Source organism: Phocoena sinus, chromosome 5, assembly GCF_008692025.1.
Source record: "Phocoena sinus isolate mPhoSin1 chromosome 5, mPhoSin1.pri, whole genome shotgun sequence".
NCBI classification, from domain to species: Eukaryota; Metazoa; Chordata; class Mammalia; order Artiodactyla; family Phocoenidae; genus Phocoena; species Phocoena sinus.
In genome coordinates this window covers 110,365,743-110,385,934 of record NC_045767.1, presented here as the reverse complement: position 1 = coordinate 110,385,934, position 20,192 = coordinate 110,365,743, and the positions used below count along the sequence as shown (strand labels likewise).

Sequence of the window (20,192 nt, the reverse complement as noted above, 5' to 3'; positions counted from 1 at the left end):
GGTCTATTATGGCCATGGACCTAATTATATTTCACAGTTTTTCCCCTGGAAAACTATGTTGAAGCCTCAGATCAGCCCTGAATTCCCAGCATGTTCCAGTCCTGGTTCTAGAAGTCAGGTATGCCCAGGTGTATCCCTGAGACTGCCCTGGGGGAACTATGGTGCACTAAGCAAGAATCTTCTGGGGCACTGCATGCCAGGGCAGCTTCACAGCTGCTGAAGAACTACTGCATATATCTCTGCCTTCTCTTATTCATACTCTTCAGGATTTAGTTCATTCCAAGAAAAGCATCCATGTTCTTACCTTACAGGTCGGCTTGGATTTGCTGTCTAGGGCCACTCAGAGAACAGGTGGTGAATAACCTAAGGTTTCAGGGTAACTTGGACCAAACTTCTTTTAGTTTCATCTTTCCCTAATGGTAAAAGGGAAGTAACTAACATTTCTCACAAGCCTTTGGGGAATATGCTTTTACTGTTGACCAGGCACTACTAAATTAAGACTTCGAGTATGATGGGTGCTTACAAATGTTAGACCTATTACTTAATGAGAAGCTCAAACTGACAATAATAAACATCACTTGAATGTAAGGGGGGTGGGGTGCAGGAATTTTCTGTTTACGAATGCATCCCCAGCGACGGGAACAATGCCTGGCACATTGCATGCTTTAATAAATATTTGTTAATTAAGTAAATTTCTCAAAAAACAATAACTTCCGATCATACACATTCAAAGTTACTGAACGAACCATGTTAGCGAATCTGCAACGGAAATTGTTTTATCAAAGGATTTTAAAATAAAGCTCCAGATTTCCTTTTAAAAAATAAATAGTGTGCCCCAATTCAATGCCATGTTTCAGGTTCCTGCCCTAGTTTAGCCTCGGCTCCTCATTTGGAGGCTGGCTAAGGGATGTGATCCCTGCCCTTGAATCTCCTTCCTTTGTAGTTTTTTTGACCTGCGCGGTTTCGTTTCCCAGGCGGAGGAGCGCGCGCCGCGGCTGCGCCCATCAGCGCGCGGAGCGGGGTTGGGGCTGTCAGGCGGGCGGGGCCGCCTAGGACCCTGGAGGGGCCGATCTTCTCGCGCTGCAGAGCCTCCTCTCCCACCTCTTTCCCTCCGGGGTTTGGCATCCCTCGGGGAGCAAGAAGCCCCCTCCAGCCCTGACAGCGGGCTGGGCAGGCGGTGCGGTCGGGCCCGGGGGCGGATGCTCGCGGGTGGGCCGGGCCGGCCGGCTTCGGGGGAGGCGGGCTGCGTTATTTCCCGCTAGGGCCAGACTCCGGGAGGGACTGGCCTGCACCGTGCTCTCGGCCCCAGCCACCGCGCGCCGCCCCTCGGGCAGGGCCTGGAGGCGAGCGAGGCGGCGGCGCGGCATTCCGGGCCTCGGGCCGGGCTCGTGAGCGGGCTGGTGCCGGAGCCGGGCCGACGCCCCAGCGGCGCCTCTCCCACGCTCGCGGCCCCTCCCCCTCCCTTCCTTCCTTCCCCTCGGATCTCCCGGGAGCGGCGGGCGGACGCGAGCCGCGGCGGGCGCCCGAGCTGTGTGCGCGCCCGCGGGCCCGGGGCGAGCTTCGGGCGGCCCAACTTGGCCGCGGCCGGCGGGCTCCCGGGAGGGAGTTGTGAGGCGTGGCCGGGTGGAGGAGGCGCCTGGGGGGGGCGTGGGACTCCCCGGCGAGCGGGAGGGACAGAGTGAGGCGCGCCGGACAATGAGCTGGGCAGCTCGGCGCTGCGGCCACTTTTAGGGGGGCGCGGGCCGGCCGGCGCCTCCGCGACTCCACCTGCGAGGAGAGGGCGGGATGCCAGAGCTGGGTGTCCCGGCGCTCTGAGGCTGCTCGCAGTTAGACGTCCCTGAGCCGGTGCTCGCCTTGACCCTGGGCTACCTGCAGGCTTTGGCTGGGACGTGTTTCGTGGGGGCGCCCCCGGAGCAGCCGTGATGGCCAGCACCCGGAGTATCGAGCTGGAACACTTTGAGGAACGGGACAAAAGGCCGCGGCCGGGGTCGCGGAGAGGGGCGCCCAGCTCCTCCGGGGGCAGCAGCAGCTCCGGCCCCAAGGGGAACGGGCTCATCCCCAGCCCGGCGCACAGTGCCCACTGCAGCTTCTACCGTACGCGGACCCTGCAGGCCCTGAGCTCGGAGAAGAAGGCCAAGAAGGCGCGCTTCTACCGGAATGGGGACCGCTACTTCAAGGGCCTGGTGTTTGCCATCTCCGGCGACCGCTTCCGGTCCTTCGATGCGCTGCTTATGGAGCTCACCCGCTCCCTGTCGGACAACGTGAACCTGCCCCAGGGTGTCCGTACCATCTACACCATCGACGGCAGCCGGAAGGTCACCAGCCTGGACGAGCTGCTGGAAGGTAGGAGGGAAGGCCCGGCGCGGCAGGTGCGGCCCCGCGTGCCGACAGGTGCACGCGCTCTCTCGGCGCTGGGGGAGCCTGCGGGGGGTTTTCTAGGCGGCCGCAGGAGTTGTGCGGCTCTGTCTTCTTTTCCGCAGGCTCTATGGGTGGGGCGCGCTTCCACATATACTCTGACTGTCCTTCCCAAAAGATTTGCCTTAGAAAAGAAAGAAAGAAATCCTAACGGGATTTGGTGACATCTCTTAAGATTGGCGGACTTGCTTTTGTTTTTTTGCTTTTTTGAAGTGCAAAGTCTCACGTGAGGATCTGGGTAACCCTCTAGCTCATAAGCTGTCTGTTCAGCCCTCTGTGTGGAGCTCAGTGCCGGCACCTGTGTTTCAGTGTTCAGGACCCTGTTGCACCTGCTCTACTCAGAAGCCGTGGTTGTGAAACACTCTAGGTTGGCTTTCCTGGTTTGCCTTGCAGCAGAAGTTCCATGAGGTCAGGAGGGGCGATCCAAGACAGTGGTTCTCAACCTTGGTTGCATCTTGGATCACTGGGGACTTTAAGAAATATGGGTGTCTGGGTCCCATCCCCGGATACTTGGATGTAATTGGTTTGGCGTGTGGTCGGGGCATCTGGAGTTTTCAAAGCTCCTCAGGAGATTTGAATGTGCTGCAGAGATTGAGAACCGTTGTGCTAAAGGGTTTTCCACGTTTGGTTGATAATGAGGTGAATCAAGGTCAATCTCTCCTGCATCCTCCCCTACTGAAAGTAGCTAGTTAGGGTGACAAAGGCCATTGGAATCAGCAGTTGGGGCCCCTTATAAATTAGGCCTAGGGTGTCAACCGTGCTTGACTCGAAGGGACTGCTTGGCTGTATGTTGTGTCATCCTTGAATTACTGCAGTATTTACTCTTCTTTCACTTCAGGGAGAGAAAGCATTACTAGTAGTTAAGAACCTATATCCAGAACTAAACACCACCCATAAAGATCAGACAGAACCCAAGTATGTGCTGACTGTGTGTTTATATACAGTCTGCTCTCATGCATCTTTCTTAATGCAAATGGCACATATTGTTATGGTAGTCATAGCAATGTTGGCTTGGCAGGGGAAGGAAACTGAACTTGAAGCCAACTATTTTTCTTATATTAGCACATCATGTTCTTATGTTCTGAAGACACTGTCCATTTTACACATGGGGAAACTTAAGCAACATGCCTTGTCATACAGGACCTGCAGTATATGGCCTTTCATCTACAATTCACTTTTAATAAATTGATGTAGCCACACTGCGGAGTCGTGAAACAGGTTGAGATTCTATTTAGTCACTGTTACCAAAAGTGTTCCCTGCCAGAGAGAGAGAGAGAGAGAGAGAGAGAGAGAGAGAGAGACACTTCACAAATTCTCCTGCTCACTTGAGTGTTTTGGTTTTAAAGGCTTCCGGAGGAGATGACAACCAGAGGAGTATAAATAAAATGAAGATACATTGTTACATACTTAAAAGCTACATTTGCCTAGATATTTCAAAACTGAGTAATGAATTTTTTGATTGACCCAAAGCTAGATTAGTAGCCCTGTGGAAGGATCAAGGCAATGCCTTTTTTTACTTAAACACTCATTACTCACATGCCCTTGGGATACTGTGCCTGGTGTGGTCTGAGGAGGGACAGTAGTTTTAATATCCTTCTCAGAAGTAATTTTAACAGTGTATTTGCTACATGAAATGAATGTACTCCAGAAGTGAACATGATCCTAGGGAAGATGGTCAAGGTGTCCATTATGCATATTAAGTGAGCACATATTGTACATTGAGTTTGTTATTGCCCAAGTGGTGCATGGTCCACTGAGTCTAATTCTCAAACTGTAGGTTCAGCTATAAATTGAAGGTTGATAAATATCCTTTGAATCATTCATTCACTGATTTGTGGAGGAGGGGGAACCATAAGCATATGTAGAGTCCAAATTACACCACAATATGAAAAATGATAGAACACAAATATTTGCACCATGGAAATGTTTCCCTAGTATAGCCAATTGCCCACTTGTTTCAAATATAATAAAATTACATTTTATTAAATGTACTACAAATACTGCAAAAGAAGAAAATTTGAGCACTTCTTTTGTCATAGTGGCATTCTGTCTGACAATAGATCTTTGTCTAAGTCTTGAATTTCCCACAAAGTGAGTGGAATACCCTGTTTCTAGGCGGTTTTTAAGAAAAGAACCATCAATGTTTACTACCAACTCTTCAAGAATTTAAATAGTTTCAACTTTTAGTTAAAATTGTGTACTCGAATGTTCAGATTTATCATGCAGAAGAACTAACCAGCTACCTGTGAAGTTATTCTTTGCATCAGTAAAAATAGGTCTGTGGTATTTCCCATGTTGTCAAAATTGACTGTTTCATCTTCATCATTTTTAATAAAGATTCTCTGATAGTATTTTTACACCATTATGTTCAGCTGATCTCTCATTTGCCTCTTCCATTCCATGAAATTTGTAGTTTAGGAGAAACTGTTTTTCCCAAAACGTTGTTTTTCTAAAATGCTTTCGGTGGAGAATAGAAAGTGATGACTCAGATAGCTAGGCATGAACACTCACTCAGAGCCTCAGTCCCTTTGAACTCAGATGACAAAAGAAATTTGCATGGCCCAGATTTTTTTCTTCTGCCCTTGAGAGTCTCTGGAGACCAAAGACTGTTCAGGTGTAGGCTGGTACTCCTGCTCTACACTAAACCAGCAGGCATTTTGAGCCCTATTGTTTTAGCTCCCCTTGCTGCCATTAATTTCAATGAGTTAGTGCTGTGCGTCCCTGTAATCCTGTTTAGTCTTTACAACTGGATGGGGACCTCCTCTCAAAGGAGGACTGTGAGTCATAATAGTCAGTACTGGGAAAATCAGGTTGAGCTGTCTGAAGCCATGAGCCAGCCAACTGTGTCACATCTCTGATAGACAGCTGAAGATGTCTGGATGGCACCTTCCTAAGTTCTCAGTCAGAACTCTTGGTCTTAGTTTTTTTTTCCGTGAGTGTTCTCTTCTTCAGAACATTTAAGCTATAATTATTTTGATGTCCCAAAGAGAGATGCCCAAGGACGGTAGAAACAATGCGTGACCAAGTTGGGGTCCCTGGGTTCTGTGGATTTGAGAAAAATTCACCTCTGTTCTCAGCCTTAGTGACCTTTTCTGTTGAAAGAGAGGTTGGCAGATCACCTAAGTTAGATCCTTTCTGGTCTAAAAGTATATACCCTTCCCCTGCCTAACTGATTATTCATTGAGTGTCTGATGGCCTGGGCTGCCTTTCCCTACCCAGAACCTATCTTCCGGAAAATCGACAAAGCTGCAAATGTCCTACACAGCAGGGAGTGGGTATATGGCTCTGATGAAGTGTTTGACAGGAGCCAAAAAATTAAGAACTACCCGTCTCTGCCTCTTTCATTCCAAAGTAATATGTCAGTTTATGTTGTTTATACCTTTTACTCCTCAGTCACCAATAAATAAACTGATTGGATTTTTTGGCATGTGAGAGAATTTTGATTATTTTGACAGGTGACACTTCCATTCTTCCATTAAGTTAACTTGAAACTTCCATTAAGTTAACTTGAAAATTAGCTTGAATTAACTTGAATTTAAGAAAATAAAGTTCTAAGAAAATCAAGCATTTGAAGTTTTTGAGATTCTCCTACTAAGCCTAGTTTGTTGAATCTCTTTGGTTATTCAGTCTCTTTGAAGGTGTTAAACCAAAATATGGTGACAGTTATATTTAAGTAAAAATGAGTTTACATTTAAGTAAAAATTAAGTTAACATTTCAGTAAAAATGCATAAGAACTCAGATTATAGGTTTTATCCCCTTGAATGATAGATTTTTTAGAGTAATAATAGAAACTGAGCTCTTGGAACTTGTTACAGTGAGGAAGGCAACATAAACCCGTGAGATGTAAGGTATTTGCACATAGTAGTCAAAAGCAGTACACATTTATATAAGGCAAGCAGGATGATTGGACATAGCAGTTTAACATTGAATCATCAGTCTGCAAAACCTTCTCTACCTGGCAGACTCCTAGATCCTCCTAGATCCAAGACCCTCTTCAAATATCATCTTCTATGAAATCTCTTCCCAGATCTCAGGGCATTGGTCTCAAACTGTTGTCGATTGAGAGCATAGTTGTTGTTGTTTCAGGTGCTGGGGGTACAGTTCTAGAATGCTCACATTCTAGAGGGAGAGAGAGAGTGAACGCGCACACACACACACACACACACACACAAACACACAGACCGATGGTTCCAGCTGCAGGGCTGTAAGTGAAGTGGTAATGAGGTGGGGCAGGAGGACCACACTGGCCAGGACAATGGAAAAGGATTGCCAGAGGAACAGATGTTGGAACCAAGGCCTGAGGTCAAGCTTAGAACTCTGCCATTTGCTTACTCACAGCATTTTTCCTTTCCTCTATTGTAACACTTACCTTTATAATTACAGGTATATTGGGTCTGTTTTTTGCACTAGACTAAGCATGTCGTGAGGTTAGGGATCTTGGACACAATAAGTTCATTAAATAAATAGCCCAGGAAAGGACTTTACCTCTAAGTCTCTTGATTGTCAAGGGAAGTTTTGTATGAATTAAGTTTGAATAGGGTTGTTTCTATGTATTTGTGAAAATATGTATTTTGAAAAATTGGATTATAGTCCAGATAAATCAGAGTTGCTCTGCTGGCTCATCGCTGTGGAGAGAATGACTCTTCCTCAGTACTTGCTTCTAAAATCTGATTGTTTTCTTCTTCTCATTTCCTCAAAACAGGGGAACTCAGGTCTGCTATAATGCAGCTGCATAATAAGCTCTTTCCAGAGGTAATGGGAAGAGAAATTTTCATTTGCAGAATAAAGAATTCTAAAGGGTTGGGGGAAGAAGGGGAAATACTTGGGAGAGCATTTATGAGATGGGGGTCAGACAGAATGATACACTGGTAGTTATAAGAAAAGATCACTATTTCATGAGGTTTTAAACTATGGAAATGGACATTTTATGGCCCTGTCATATGAAATAAGGGAAACTAGATATTCCCTTGACTAGTGATTGTCAAACTGCTTTCTTCATTGTAGAGAGGGCCAGGGGAGTTTCTCTGGGTCTGTACTGCCTGGCTAGGTCTCTTCTCATCCCTACTCGCCCATGCTCCTACCACTTCTGTTTTTGTCTCTTCTATTGATAAACCATTACCCTAAAGATTAGGGATCCTATTCTTCTCAACATTGCTACCATTTTTTAGATGTTTTATATGCAATCATTATGTGAGATACTTTGTGTTTTATCTCACCCTTGTTATCCCTTATGGAATATGGCTGCATTGTCTTCCCCATTTTGCAGCTGGGGAGACTGAGACTCAGAGGATAGAGAAATTGTCCCCTTGTACCAGTCAGAAGAGGTGGGGCTGGAACCTGAGGCCTTTCTCCTTGGCCTTTCAACTTCTGTATTCTTAACTGCTATGTTCTACCACCTGTGAGATGGGGTCCATTCTGACCCCTGAAGTGTGCATAGGTCATGTATCAGCAATCTAGAGCTGCATCACCGCTGCAGCCAAACCTGTTATTTATATTTGGAAAATGAAGATGGTGGTAGTTCATCAGTCACTGCAGATGTGAAGACAGTTTTAGGATGTTTTGTGTATGGTTCCTGAAATGAACCATACATTATCCTATACACCGTCATAGTAGGGTCTCTGCATTCAAGTTCTGCAGGGTTGTCTTGCTTGACTTTGGTTTCCTTATCTGCAAAATGAGGAAGGTTAGGTAATTGCTAAGGCTGCTTCCCCTTTAAAGTTCAGTGATCTTGGGAAATGCTTCTGGAAGTGGGAAAGAGAAATGATCTGTCTGGCTCCATGTCTCTAAAAGTTGGCCAGGTTTTGTGATTGAATGTGGTTACCTGGGTTTAGATGGAGTTCTTAAACCCTCAATAACCTATAGGAGGCTCTTCCCCATAGAATCTTCTCAGGAAAGGGAAAATTATGTACAGGCCCATTGAGGGCTGAGACCATGGTCATTTTGTTAATTCATTTATCCTAACAATAAATACTTCTGGCACTTGATGTTTGATGATTAATTTTACTTTTGTGCCATATATAAGGTATTTTGATAGGTGCGAATAGGTGGATATTGGTTTTTAAAAAATCTTTCTTAGTTAAGACAGCCAGCTGGACAGTTGGCTAGATCTTGCAGAGGTCAGATAAGGTCATGCAAAAGGCAAATATTCCTTGCCCCTTCATATTTCAGTTTTGAAATAAGTTTTTATTCAAGAAAAAAGAGATGCACTATATTTGTATGCTAACAATTTATCAGTTTCACTAGTGTCTGAGATGCCTGATGTGATTTTTCTCTTTGGACATCTTTCATAATCAAATTCTTGTACCTTTATTTTGAATGTATGTTTAAATCCCAGGACTATTCTAAGCCCCCTAATATTTTCAGCGTCTGCTTTGAGTTTGTTCTCTGACGTAGCTAAGACTTAGTTTCGTTCATCTTTTAGCATTCTTATTTTAAGCATTGTCTTTAGAAAATTTATTTCACATATAGTTTAAATACAGTCTGCATTGTACAATACTTTTTTTTTTTTTGGCTGCATTGGGTCTTCGTTGCTGTGCGCGGGGTTTCTCTAGTCGTGGAGAGCGGGGGCTACTCTTCGTTGCAGTGCGCAGGCTTCTCATTTTGGTGGCTTCTCTTGTTGCAGAGCACAGGCTCTAGGCGCGTGGGCTTCAGTAGATGTGGCATGTGGGCTCAGTAGTTGTGGCTCGTGGGCTCAGTAGTTGTGGCTCACGGGCTCCAGAGCACAGGCTCAGTAGTTGTGGCGCACGGGCTTAGTTGCTCCACGGCACGTGGGATCTTCCTGGACCAGGGCTTGAACCCGTGTCCCCTGCATTGGCAGGCGGATTCTTAACCACTGTGCCACCAGGAAGTCCCTCTACAATACTTTTTAAATTCTATGAGTTGGAAATATAATTTAAGGCTAGAATTTAGATACTCTTTCATTCATTGACATGCTATAATTTTTGCTCGAATCCAGGCTATTTTACCGTTTGCCATATCTCTTGCAGCCTGAAGCAGTAGACTAGCCATATTGTAATTTGTCAGAAGCTACTACCTTCAAGACAAGGAATGGGAAAATACTGATTTGTGAGATCAACTTTAGTACTTTTGATTACACTATAACATTTACTAACGTCTCAACATAACTGAAATAATCTACAATTATGACCTACTATGTTACCATTTGTTTATATGTTGGTTAAATTATAATCACTTGCAACCAAAATGTATCACAATAGAAGTTTTTAAATTGTCATTGATTTATTTCTTCCTCCACTGTGTATGTTTTACAAACCTCAGATTACTTTGTTAATTTTTATGTAATAACAATGTCATTATTTCTGAAAGGCAGTGATTGATGCTCTCTTCCCCAATATCCTTGTCCATTATCTTGGTCTTTTAACAGTATTCTACCTCATCTCTTAAGGAAGCAGGAAAAGAAAAAGGAGTTATGGAAACTTACTACTGGTTGTACTCTTCATCAAGCCTCTGCAAAAGAACGAACTTGAGAAATAGCCTGACGTAAACTCATCTCTTCTTAGTTTAGTGATCAAGGCCAATAGCTGGAAGGTTCTACATGAACCTTGTAACACTTAGCAGAGTCCTGGTGAGCAGTGTCTCTTCGATAAATGGGAGTGGTCCTCAGCATCTGAAACCAAAATGTGCGTCCTTGTAACTTCCCCCCGTAATTCTAGAGCCACCGTTTGGAGCTATGTAAGACTCCAGGTGGAGCAACATGGCAGCCCTTCAGACATTTTATGACAGTGGTCATGCTTTACTGTTTCCCCCTTCTGCCCATCCCCTAAACATCACTACTCTTTTTTGACAAACATCTGGTTTCTGAATCCTTCATCACTTGCGCTGAATCTTTTTGAGCTATTCTCACTATTGTCACTTGCTTAAAACTGGAGCCAAGTCTTCCTCTTAGACTCAAAGTGAGATTTAAAGGGTTGGGGGGGGGTGGCGGTGAGGGAGGAAGGTCTTAAGCAAAGATCTCCAGAAGCTGGGGAAACTCTGTTGAGGGAGGTTTTTACCTCTACTCAGATGATGAGCCAACTGAAGGACTGACCCTATATATCCATTATGTCCCAGTTTACTTACAAATAAGTGTAAGATGGGCACATTTTGGTTTGAAGATCTCTTTCTCAGTATCCTTAAAATTGCAGTGTTTCTCAAACTTTTGCAAGGTTTGGGATAATTAAAATTGAAAAACAGTGTAAAAATCTAACAACCAAGTTGCAGAAGCCCAGCATTGCCTTAATTACTTTAAATACATTGTCACTTAAATATTTATAAAGGTAGATGTACTTATGCATATAGCTCTTACACACCAATACAACCCAAATGAGACAACCTAAAAACCAACAAAACTGTATAACCAATAAAAATGTAGAATAGCAACATAAAGCTCCAGATGCTATTTGCTCAAACTAAACTGTTCCCAGTATGACCATGGTGCTGAGTGCTGAGTTTGGTGTGCTGTATTTCAGAATGCCGTGTGACGAGTCAGTTTTGCACTGCTAACAAGACTTCATTCCCGCAGAGTAAAATTATGTCCTCTGGCCTTAACTCTCTGTGCATGTCTTGTACACATAGTAAGTCCACTTCTTCCTCATTAACTCCCAGCAAAGTTACACCACTTGATGCCAAAGGGGTTGAGGCTGTGGGCACGGAGTGGCCTGGCTGCACTTGATTTAGAAATAGACATTCAGATGTTCCAGAATAAGATGATATAAACATTTTAGGTCTTATCATCAAATTAACTACAGAATTGGGAGTTCCCTGGTGGCCTAGTGGTTAGGATCCTGGGCTTTCACTGCCATGGCCCTCAGTTCTCTCTCTGGCTGGGAACAGATCCCGCAAGCCACGCGGCACAGCCAAAAAAAAAAAAGGACAGAATTAAAATTGCCAAGGTGAACGCTTGTAGATTGTGGGATACAGTTGGCTCAGGTTTGAGCAGCAAGAAGACAAGTAACGGATCTGATCTGTAGGTTCCATCCTACCAGGAGATTAGATAGAATTTTTTTTTTCAGTGGGTAAGCTTTAAGGCTTTTTGGTTAGTGAGTAGCATTTTTGTTTTTACTTTTACATAATTTCTTTGGTCTTAAGTTAACTCCTCCCAAACTTCAATGCTGAAACGTGGATTTGTGGACATACTTCTTCCTACATATCTAGATGTTCAGTGTAATGTCTCCACACCTTTCTCCGTGGAAGGTATCACAGTCATTTTCAGCCTGTTGCCTTCAGATGTGTTGAAGGGGCACTGGTCTTAGGGGTGAAAGATCTCATCTTGTGTCCTCAGCCCCTCCCTGTAGGAAAGGCTGTTACATTCATTTTGTGAATGTGCCAGCAGTGGTCCAGAGATAAACCAAATGAGTACAGAAGGGAACAGCATCCATGTGAGAGCAGTGTACTTTATGTTGCCATGCTGGTTCCCATAAGGTTAAATTCTGCACACTGTACAGTTTGGGTAGAAAACCCAATAAGCTGTTTGCCACAACAGAATAGTAATCAGTCTGTCTTTTCTTTACCCTGTATTCTTCTGAACCAGCTGGGTGTGGGAATGTGTCCTTGATGTGCTTTAGATGGAGGTATTCACATTATTGTCTACCCGATAGGACAGTCTCACAGATGCTGTACTTCATTAAGGACATCAAACCATCTTGTAGATGCAACATACCCAAATTTATTTTCCTTGGTTACATTCCTTTGGAAGTAATTTCTTTCTCAATTTTGGAAGTTGGGAAGGAATTTAGGTTTTTAAGATTTTTGCAGATATTAGACCTTAAGTGTCAGCCATACTTTCTTTTCTTTCCTCTTTGTCTTTTCTCTGTTACCATATTTAATCTGTGTGTGTGTGTGTGTGTGTGTGTGTGTGTAGGGAGGCTTTTCCTTAAGCTTGATGAGTCCTTACACTTTATTATTATTTTTTTATTGGAGTATAGTTGCTTTACAATATTGTTAGTTTATACTATACAGCAAAGTGAATCAGCTATATGTATACATATATCCCCTTTGTTTTGGATTTCCTTCTCATTTAGGTCACCACAGAGCACTGAGTTCCCTGTGCTATACAGTAGGTTCTCATTAGTTATCTATTTTATACATAGTATCAATATCATATATATGTCAATCCCAGTCTCCCAATTCATCCCACCCCCCCTTTACCCTTTGGTATCCCATATGATTGTTCTCTATGTCTGTGTCTCTATTTCTGCTTTGGAAAAAGACAGTCTATACCAATTTTTTCAGATTCCACATGTATGTGTTAATATACGATATTTGTTTTTCTCTTTCTGACTTACTTCACTCTGTATGACAGTCTCTAGGTCCATCCATGTCTCTACAAATAGTCCTTGCACTTTAGACTTGTAAACAAGTTTTCTTTTTCACCGTAAAGTTCAGTGCTTGCTTCTGCTCCAAGAGTTAGGTATAGTCTCAATGTCCAAATTCTGTATAACTGATTTTCTGCCGTAAATGTCAAAAATAGTTTGTAATTACAAGCTAATTAGTGGTTTTAGGCAGTTAATGTAAGTATTTTAACAGAGGTGGATAAGAGACTTTCATAGTAACTGATAGAAAAGTAGGCTAAAACATTCTGTTGTGGAACTTCCAACTGTGTAAATATGCGTTTAGCTATTTGTAATTTCTAACAGTAAATTGACATTTTAAATGTTAAGGGATTATTTTGATTTAGCTATTAAGATATATTTTGTATATAATACACACACAAACCCATACACACCCACACACATGTTCCATTGATTGAAAGACACAGTGCATTTATTGGACTAAAATATGCCATGGACTCTTGGTGCTTTGATGGTGTGAAGTGAAAAAAAGAAGTTGGTAGGTACTAGGCAGCCCTCACAGCCTGCTTGTTTTCCTCTGTGCCTTAGTTTGCCCTTTGATGGGGTAGAATGACCTAAGAGTGTCTCAGACCACACATGATGTCCTCAGGAGCCTGACCTGAGCCTCTCACAGTCATTGGGTGTCAACACCTACACTGTGCAAATGTTTTACCTAGAAGTAATGCAAATCCAAACCGTGAGGCATACAAGTTTGTTTTGGAAATATGCATTTTTGTCATGACTTTGACAAACATCTTTTGAGTGCCTGCTGTTGGTGCTGGGCTAGGTGTGGGTAACACGAAGAAGGGGACAGTCAGTCAGTGTTTTCAAGGAGCTTCCAGTCCAGGCAGTAGTTTGTAACCAGAGATTGTGTTCAGAGTCACCTGTGAAGTTAGGAAGCCTTACTCACAGGTTCTGGTGCTACCTTCCAGTGATTCTGGTTCAGTTGAACTGTGGTGAGGCCTGGGCAACTGTGCTTCTACAACAAAATCACCTGACGAAAAAAAGATTCTTCTCTAAGAACCACCGGAAGAGACAGATAAAGAAGGATTATGAGAAGTTAACATATTGTGGCCTCAGGATACAACAAGTGAACACAAGAGTGACATAATTTTTAAAATTATGAAACATATCTATAGATACGTGTTTCATATCACATATCTATAGATATCGTAAACACATATATATAGATATCGTAAAACATACACGTACAGCCCAGTGAGTTATTATGAAGTGAACACCTTTGTGACTACTATCAAGAAACAGAGTATTGGGAATTCCCTGGCTGTCTAGTGGTTAGGACTTCGCGCTTTCACTGCCAGGGCCCGGGCTCAATCCCTGGTCAGGGAACTAAGATCCCACAAGCCACATGGCATGCACCCCACCCCAAAAAAAGAAAGAAAGCGAGTATTGCCAGCATCCGAGAAGCTCTCCCTGTGTCCCTTTCTAATTACAACCCTTCCCAAGTTATGGTAGCCTGACTCTTGCTTTTCTTTATATTTTTACCACTGATGAAGGCATCCCTAATCAGTATAGTTTTACTTTTGTCAGTTTTGAACTTAAAGAAATTAAATCCTACTGCATTCTATGCTTTTGTTATCTTTTGGTCACCGTTATTTGTAAAATTCATCCAAGTTCTTGTGTATAGCTGGCTTGTTCATTTCCATTACTGCATAGTAGTAGTACATTATGTGAATATACCACAATCTGTGTGTCTGTTCTCTTGCTGATGGATATGTGGATTGGTTATCATCTTTGGCTACTAAGCCCATTCTATGAGAGAGAGAGAGAGAGAGAGAGAGAGAGAGAGAGAGAGAGAGAGAGAGAGAGAGTGTGTGTGTGTGTGTGTGTGTGTGTGTGTGTGTGTGTGTGTGTGTGTATGTGTATACTCTGGTGCCCATATACAGCAGTTTCTCCAGGGTATTTTCCTGGGGTGGAAACGTATATATTGTCAGCTCATCTATCACTAGATAATGCCCACCTGTTTTCCCTAAGTGATTGAACCAATTTAAAGTACATGGAAGTTCCAGCAATATATCAAAGTTCCTGTTGCTTTACCTCCTTAGCTGGGGTGATTAATCTTGACTGGTCAGTTAAAAAAAAAAAAAAAAAAAAAAAAAAAAAAAAAAAAAGAGGTAAGGAGAGAGGAGGAGGAAGGCTATTTCAAGCCTGTAAGAAGGAATGAGAATAAGAGGGTGTGATGAGTTTGGAAGGAAAGGGCAAGTACACTGATGCGACACTAACCTAGGAGCCTGTGGGAAAGTGGTGAGAGGTGAGATGGAAGTATGTGAATACGCTGGGGAGTTTGGTCTTTATTCTAAAGGCAGCGACACCGGCAAAAGATATCAGATTTACATTTTTTTTAACATCTTTATTGGAGTATAATTGCTTTACAATGGTGTGTTAGTTTCTGCTTTATAACAAAGTGAATCAGTTATACATATACATATGTTCCCATATCTCTTCCCCCTTGCGTCTCCCTCCCTCACACCCTCCCTATCCCACCCCTCTAGGTGGTCACAAAGCACCGAGCTGAACTCCCTGTGCTATGCGGCTGCTTCCCACTAGCTATCTATTTTACGTTTGGCAGTGTATATATGTCCATGCCACTCTCTCACTTTGTCCCAGCTTACCCTTCCCCCTCCCCATATCCTCAAGTCCATTCTCTAGTAGGTCTGTGTCTTTATTCCCGTCTTACCCCTAGGTTCTTCATGACCTTTTTTTTTTCTTAGATTCCATATATATGTGTTAGCATATGGTATTTGTTTTTCTTTTTCTGACTTACTTCACTCTGTATGACAGACTCTAGGTCCATCCACCTCACTACAAATATCTCAATTTCGTTTCTTTTTATGGCTGAGTAATATTCCATTGTATATATGTGCCACATCTTCTTTATCCATTCATCCGATGATGGACACTTAGGTTGCTTCCATGTCCTGGCTATTGTAAATAGAGCTGCAATGAACATTTTGGTACATGACTCTTTTTGAATTATGGTTTTCTCAGGGTATATGCCCAGTAGTGGGATTGCTGGGTCGTATGGTAGTCCTATTTTTAGTTTTCTAAGGAACCTCCATACTGTTCTTCATAGTGGCTGTATCAACTTACATTCCCACCAACAGTGCAAGAGTGTTCCCTTTTCTCCACACCCTCTCCAGCATTTATTGTTTCTAGATTTTTTGATGATGGCTATTCTGACCGGTGTGAGATGATGTCTCATTGTAGTTTTGATTTGCATTTCTCTAATGATTAATGATGTTGAGCATTCTTTCATGTGTTTGTTGACACTCTGTATATCTTCTTTGGAGAAATGTCTATTTAGGTCCTCTGCCCATTTTTGGATTGGGGTTGTTTGTTTTTTGTTATTGAGCTGCATGAGCTGCTTGTAAATCTTGGAGATTAATCCTTTGTCATTTGCTTCATTTGCAAATATTTTCTCCCATTCGGAGGGTTGTCTTTTGGTCTTGTTTATGGTTTCCTTTGCTGTGTAAAAGCTTTTAAGTTTCATTAGGTCCCATTTGTTTATTTTTGTTTTTATTTCCATTTGTCTAGGAGGTGGGTCAAAAAGGATCTTGCTGTGATTTATGTCATAGAGTGTTCTGCCTATGTTTTCCTCTAAGAGTTTGATAGTGTCTGGCCTTACATTTAGGTCTTTAATCCATTTTGAGTTTATTTTTGTGTATGGTGTTAGGGAGTGTTCTAGTTTCATACTTTTACATGTACCTGTCCAGTTTTCCCAGAACCACTTATTGAAGAGGCTGTCTTTTCTCCACTGTATATTCTTGCCTCCTTTATCAAAGATAAGGTGACCATATGTGCGTGGGTTTATCTCTGGGCTTTCTGTCCTGTTCCATTGATCTATATTTCCGTTTTTGTGCCAGTACCATACTGTCTTGACAGCTCTGTGGAGGATGAGGGGGCCTCATGAACTACTGTAATCTGGGGAGAAAAGAGAGGGAGCAGGGTTGAAGGGTTGGGTTCCAGAGATGCTTAGACCAAGTCAGCAGTTTTGCTAAATCTGTTGAATATGGGGCAAAAAGAAGAGAGAAAGCAGTTTTGGTTTTTGCCTGGGTGACTGTGTAGGTGGTGATTTCGTTAAGTTGGGGAATTCCAGAAGAGAAGTGTTTGAGGTTGGGCGGCAGTCATGGGGAGTGAAGTTAGTTTTAGATTTGTGGCACACGAGACAGCTGTAGATGATCTCGTAGAGGTTCTCTTGAAGTGGTTTGAACTCAAGAAAGGACTGGGCTGGAGATGTCTCAGAGTCTGGGTGGTGATTGAAGCCGTGGGATGTGGCTGCGCACAGAGAGTCTGAGGAGGATGAGGTGGTTGCAGGGGAGAAGGGCATCCTGAAAAGCAGACCGAGAAGGGGCTACCAAAGAAGTAAGAGGTAAGCCAAAAGAAATTAGGTCCTGGAAGCTGAGGAGGAAAAGGCCCTGCAGGACGAGAATCGTGACTGGTGTCCAGTGCCCTCAGAAGACACCAAGGGGAATTACAAGAAGTGCTTGGCATTTGGCAGTTAGGAGAGAAGTGGTTGGGATCAGGGTGTTTCAGCCCGGGAGCACAGGTGATGCTGCAGTGGCTTAAGAGCCGATTGTGGGCGAGGAAACGGGAGAAACCAGATGAGGAGCTGGGCCGTGAATGGAAGCCGAAGCACATTAGGTGGAGGGGGGCGAGGAACGAAGAGGGGTAAGATCTGTGTGTGCCACAGTGGGAGATACTCTATAAAGCCCTGTGTAGTTAAATGGAGGAGAGAAGGAGAATGTGCCTGAAACCTTGGCACGAGGAGCAGGAAGGACCCAAATGTTGTGAGAGACTTAACGTTGAATAGGAGGAGGGTACCCTTGTCACTGATAAGGGGAGAAGAGGCGGGGAAATTGGCACAGACTGAAATACATCTGTAGGGATGGCGGTTTTCAGAGAACAAGGAACTGGGGAGTTGCTAGCTTTTAGTAGCCTCTTAGATAGGAGGCCGTTCATTTGGTTGAGTAAGGATGAAAGTTAATGGTTAACAAGTACCCAGGTTGTATTACACAACTGTTGACAATTGGTTTGTCAACCTGCTACATATGAAGTAATGCAGAGTGTCTCTGAACAGATGTCAGTGGTAGGAAGCCATAGGCATGCTGCTGGAGAGAGTCAAAGGAAGTGGAAAGACTTTCTATTCCACACTGTGCTTGAAAACAGTAAAGGTGTATAACCACTTCCTGCTTCTGTCCATCCTCTTTCTATACAGAAAACAGATCCTCTTTTTTTTAAAAAAAAAAAAAAGTTCATTGAAGTATAGTTGACTAACAATATTAGTTTCAGGCATATAACATAGTGATTTGATATTTTTATAGATTGCACACCATACAAAGTTATTATAAAATATTGGCTATATTCCCTTTGTTGTACCTTACACTCCTGTGAATTATTTATTTTCTAACTAGTAGTTTGTAACTCTTAATCCTCTTCACCTATTTTGCCCCTCTCCCAACTCCCCTCCCCTCTGGTAACCACTAGTTTGTTCTCTGTAACACAAATCCTCTTCTATGTAGTATTCATGAGATCATTATTTACAAAATGATTTCCCACCAATGTCTTATGGTCAAAGAACTGCTTTTAGAGACACAGAGAGCGAGAATATGAATATGTCTGAGTCTGTGTGTATGTATCTCAGTTCTCTTCAGCTAAAGACCACCCAGAACATACCTGGAAGTGAACGAGTTGAGTTTGCTACTCATTGCAGTGAGGAAGAATGGACATTATAGGATACCTCAGGGCAGCTCAGTAAGAGCTGCGAGAGCTGTCGTAGAAATTGGGCTTTGGTTCCAGGGAAGAAGGGACTCATTCTGTATTGGGTGCTGTCAGAGGAAGGACAATTCTGTGATTGAATATCTCATTAAATCCTATTTACAGTGAGAGCAGACAAGATTTAGGAAAAAGCTGTAGTTGGTAACGAAGTGGCAATCACTCATTGAGTGACCTTATTTTTGTGTCACTGTATCATAGTCCCAGAATGGCTTCATTTGATATAGATATTCTGTGAGATGATATCCCACAGAAGACCACAGGTCAGATCAGGTTATAGTAACATTGAGGTCTAGCTGTGAATGTTAGATCAATTCCGGACCTCAGGGACTGCTTTATTTTTTATATATCCATGATATATTATATATATATATATATATATATAGAGAGAGAGAGAGAGAGAGAGAGAGAGAGAGAGACATAACACATTTATATCTTTAATTTTAAAGTGAGATGTTTATCCTTTCCTTGTTTTGGTGAGTGCAGTTTTAATATGTATTGGTAAGAGTTTAAAAAATTCTCTCACAGTGTGGTATTTTATCCATGAATCAAGGTTCATTACTTTAGGATATACTTTTTCAGCTATATCAGTAACATAAAATGCACTATCATTTGGAAAACTTGTTCTCTCTCTGGGGAATGAGTAGAAAACAGAAGGTTCTTACAGGGATCCAGGTGGGAAGTGGGTGGTGATGAAGGCAGAGGGGAGGGGCATTTTAAGAAATATTTAGAAGGTAGAGTGGACAGAACTTGATGTCAGAATGCAGTGTGTAGGGAAGTCAGAAGGGTGAGGGATGATGCCTAGGTTTCTAGCTGAGGAGTTTGAGTAGGAAGTGATGTTCCTCAACAGGATGGATGGAATGGAGAAGTGACAGGTTGGCCGGGGGGGGGGGGGGGTGGCGGGGGGGCGGTAACAAATCTTAAACAAGAATCCCTACAGTAGCATGACTCTGGTTGGGGGAAGACTGATTGCTTCTAATCAATCTTGTAGGTGCCTAGTGTCTAACAAAGAATAAGAATTTATTGTTTAACAGCAAGAGCTATAACTGCCTAAGGAACCAAAATCTTAAATGCTTTTGTCTGCATATTCTCTCCCTGTAGGCAAATCTATATATTAAAAATGAGGCCATTAAACTGCATGTGTGAAAAAACAATAAATTCTTTTTGAGTTAGAAGATACCTTGGAGAAAATTTTAGAGTGTAATCCTTTTATCTTGCATGCCAGAAAGTTGAGACTAAAAAGAAGTGGGTGACTTCTGAGTTTCCTGAGAGAAAAAGTGTGATTTTTCAACATAAAGTTTTGGAACTTAAAATTAATGAACATTGAATCAGTTAACCAGTTGACAAGTACTATAGTTTTTATGTTTTACTTAGTAAAAATTAAGCAGAAGCCTACATGAATAATGAATACATCATTTTAACTACTAAATATCCTTCCTCATTTAAGTAGACGCTGAAAAGGTTGTCTATTTAAACTATTTTAAATTCATATTCTTCCATTAAGGAAAAAAATGCTTTCGGTATGTTTCTTTGAGCTGTCAAAACTCTTCCTTCATTTTTTGCAGTGCTTCATTAATTGAGTAAATGATCATATACCTGAATATGTGAATTTAGTCAGCTATGTGAATTTTGTGGTAACTTTTCTTTGATTAGGG

The 20,192-nt window shown here is 42.7% G+C and overlaps 1 protein-coding gene across 9 annotated transcripts in view; it reads left to right on the top strand.

Moving 5' to 3' along the window:
- Window positions 1-1,414: 1,414 nt before the first annotated feature.
- The window catches only part of DCLK2 (doublecortin like kinase 2), a 160,960-nt gene continuing 142,182 nt past the window's right edge, over window positions 1,415-20,192 (top strand). For 6 of the 9 annotated variants that reach the window (XR_004350142.1, XR_004350141.1, XR_004350139.1 and 3 more), the window contains exon 1: window positions 1,415-2,343. Coding sequence is in view for 5 of the 9 variants with exons in the window: in XM_032633587.1 (XP_032489478.1) it covers window positions 1,923-2,343 (421 nt within the window). In the remaining 4 variants the exon portion in view is untranslated. The remainder of the gene's footprint in view (window positions 2,344-20,192) is intronic. The other 3 variants (XM_032633589.1, XM_032633586.1, XM_032633588.1) reach the window with 3 other exon arrangements.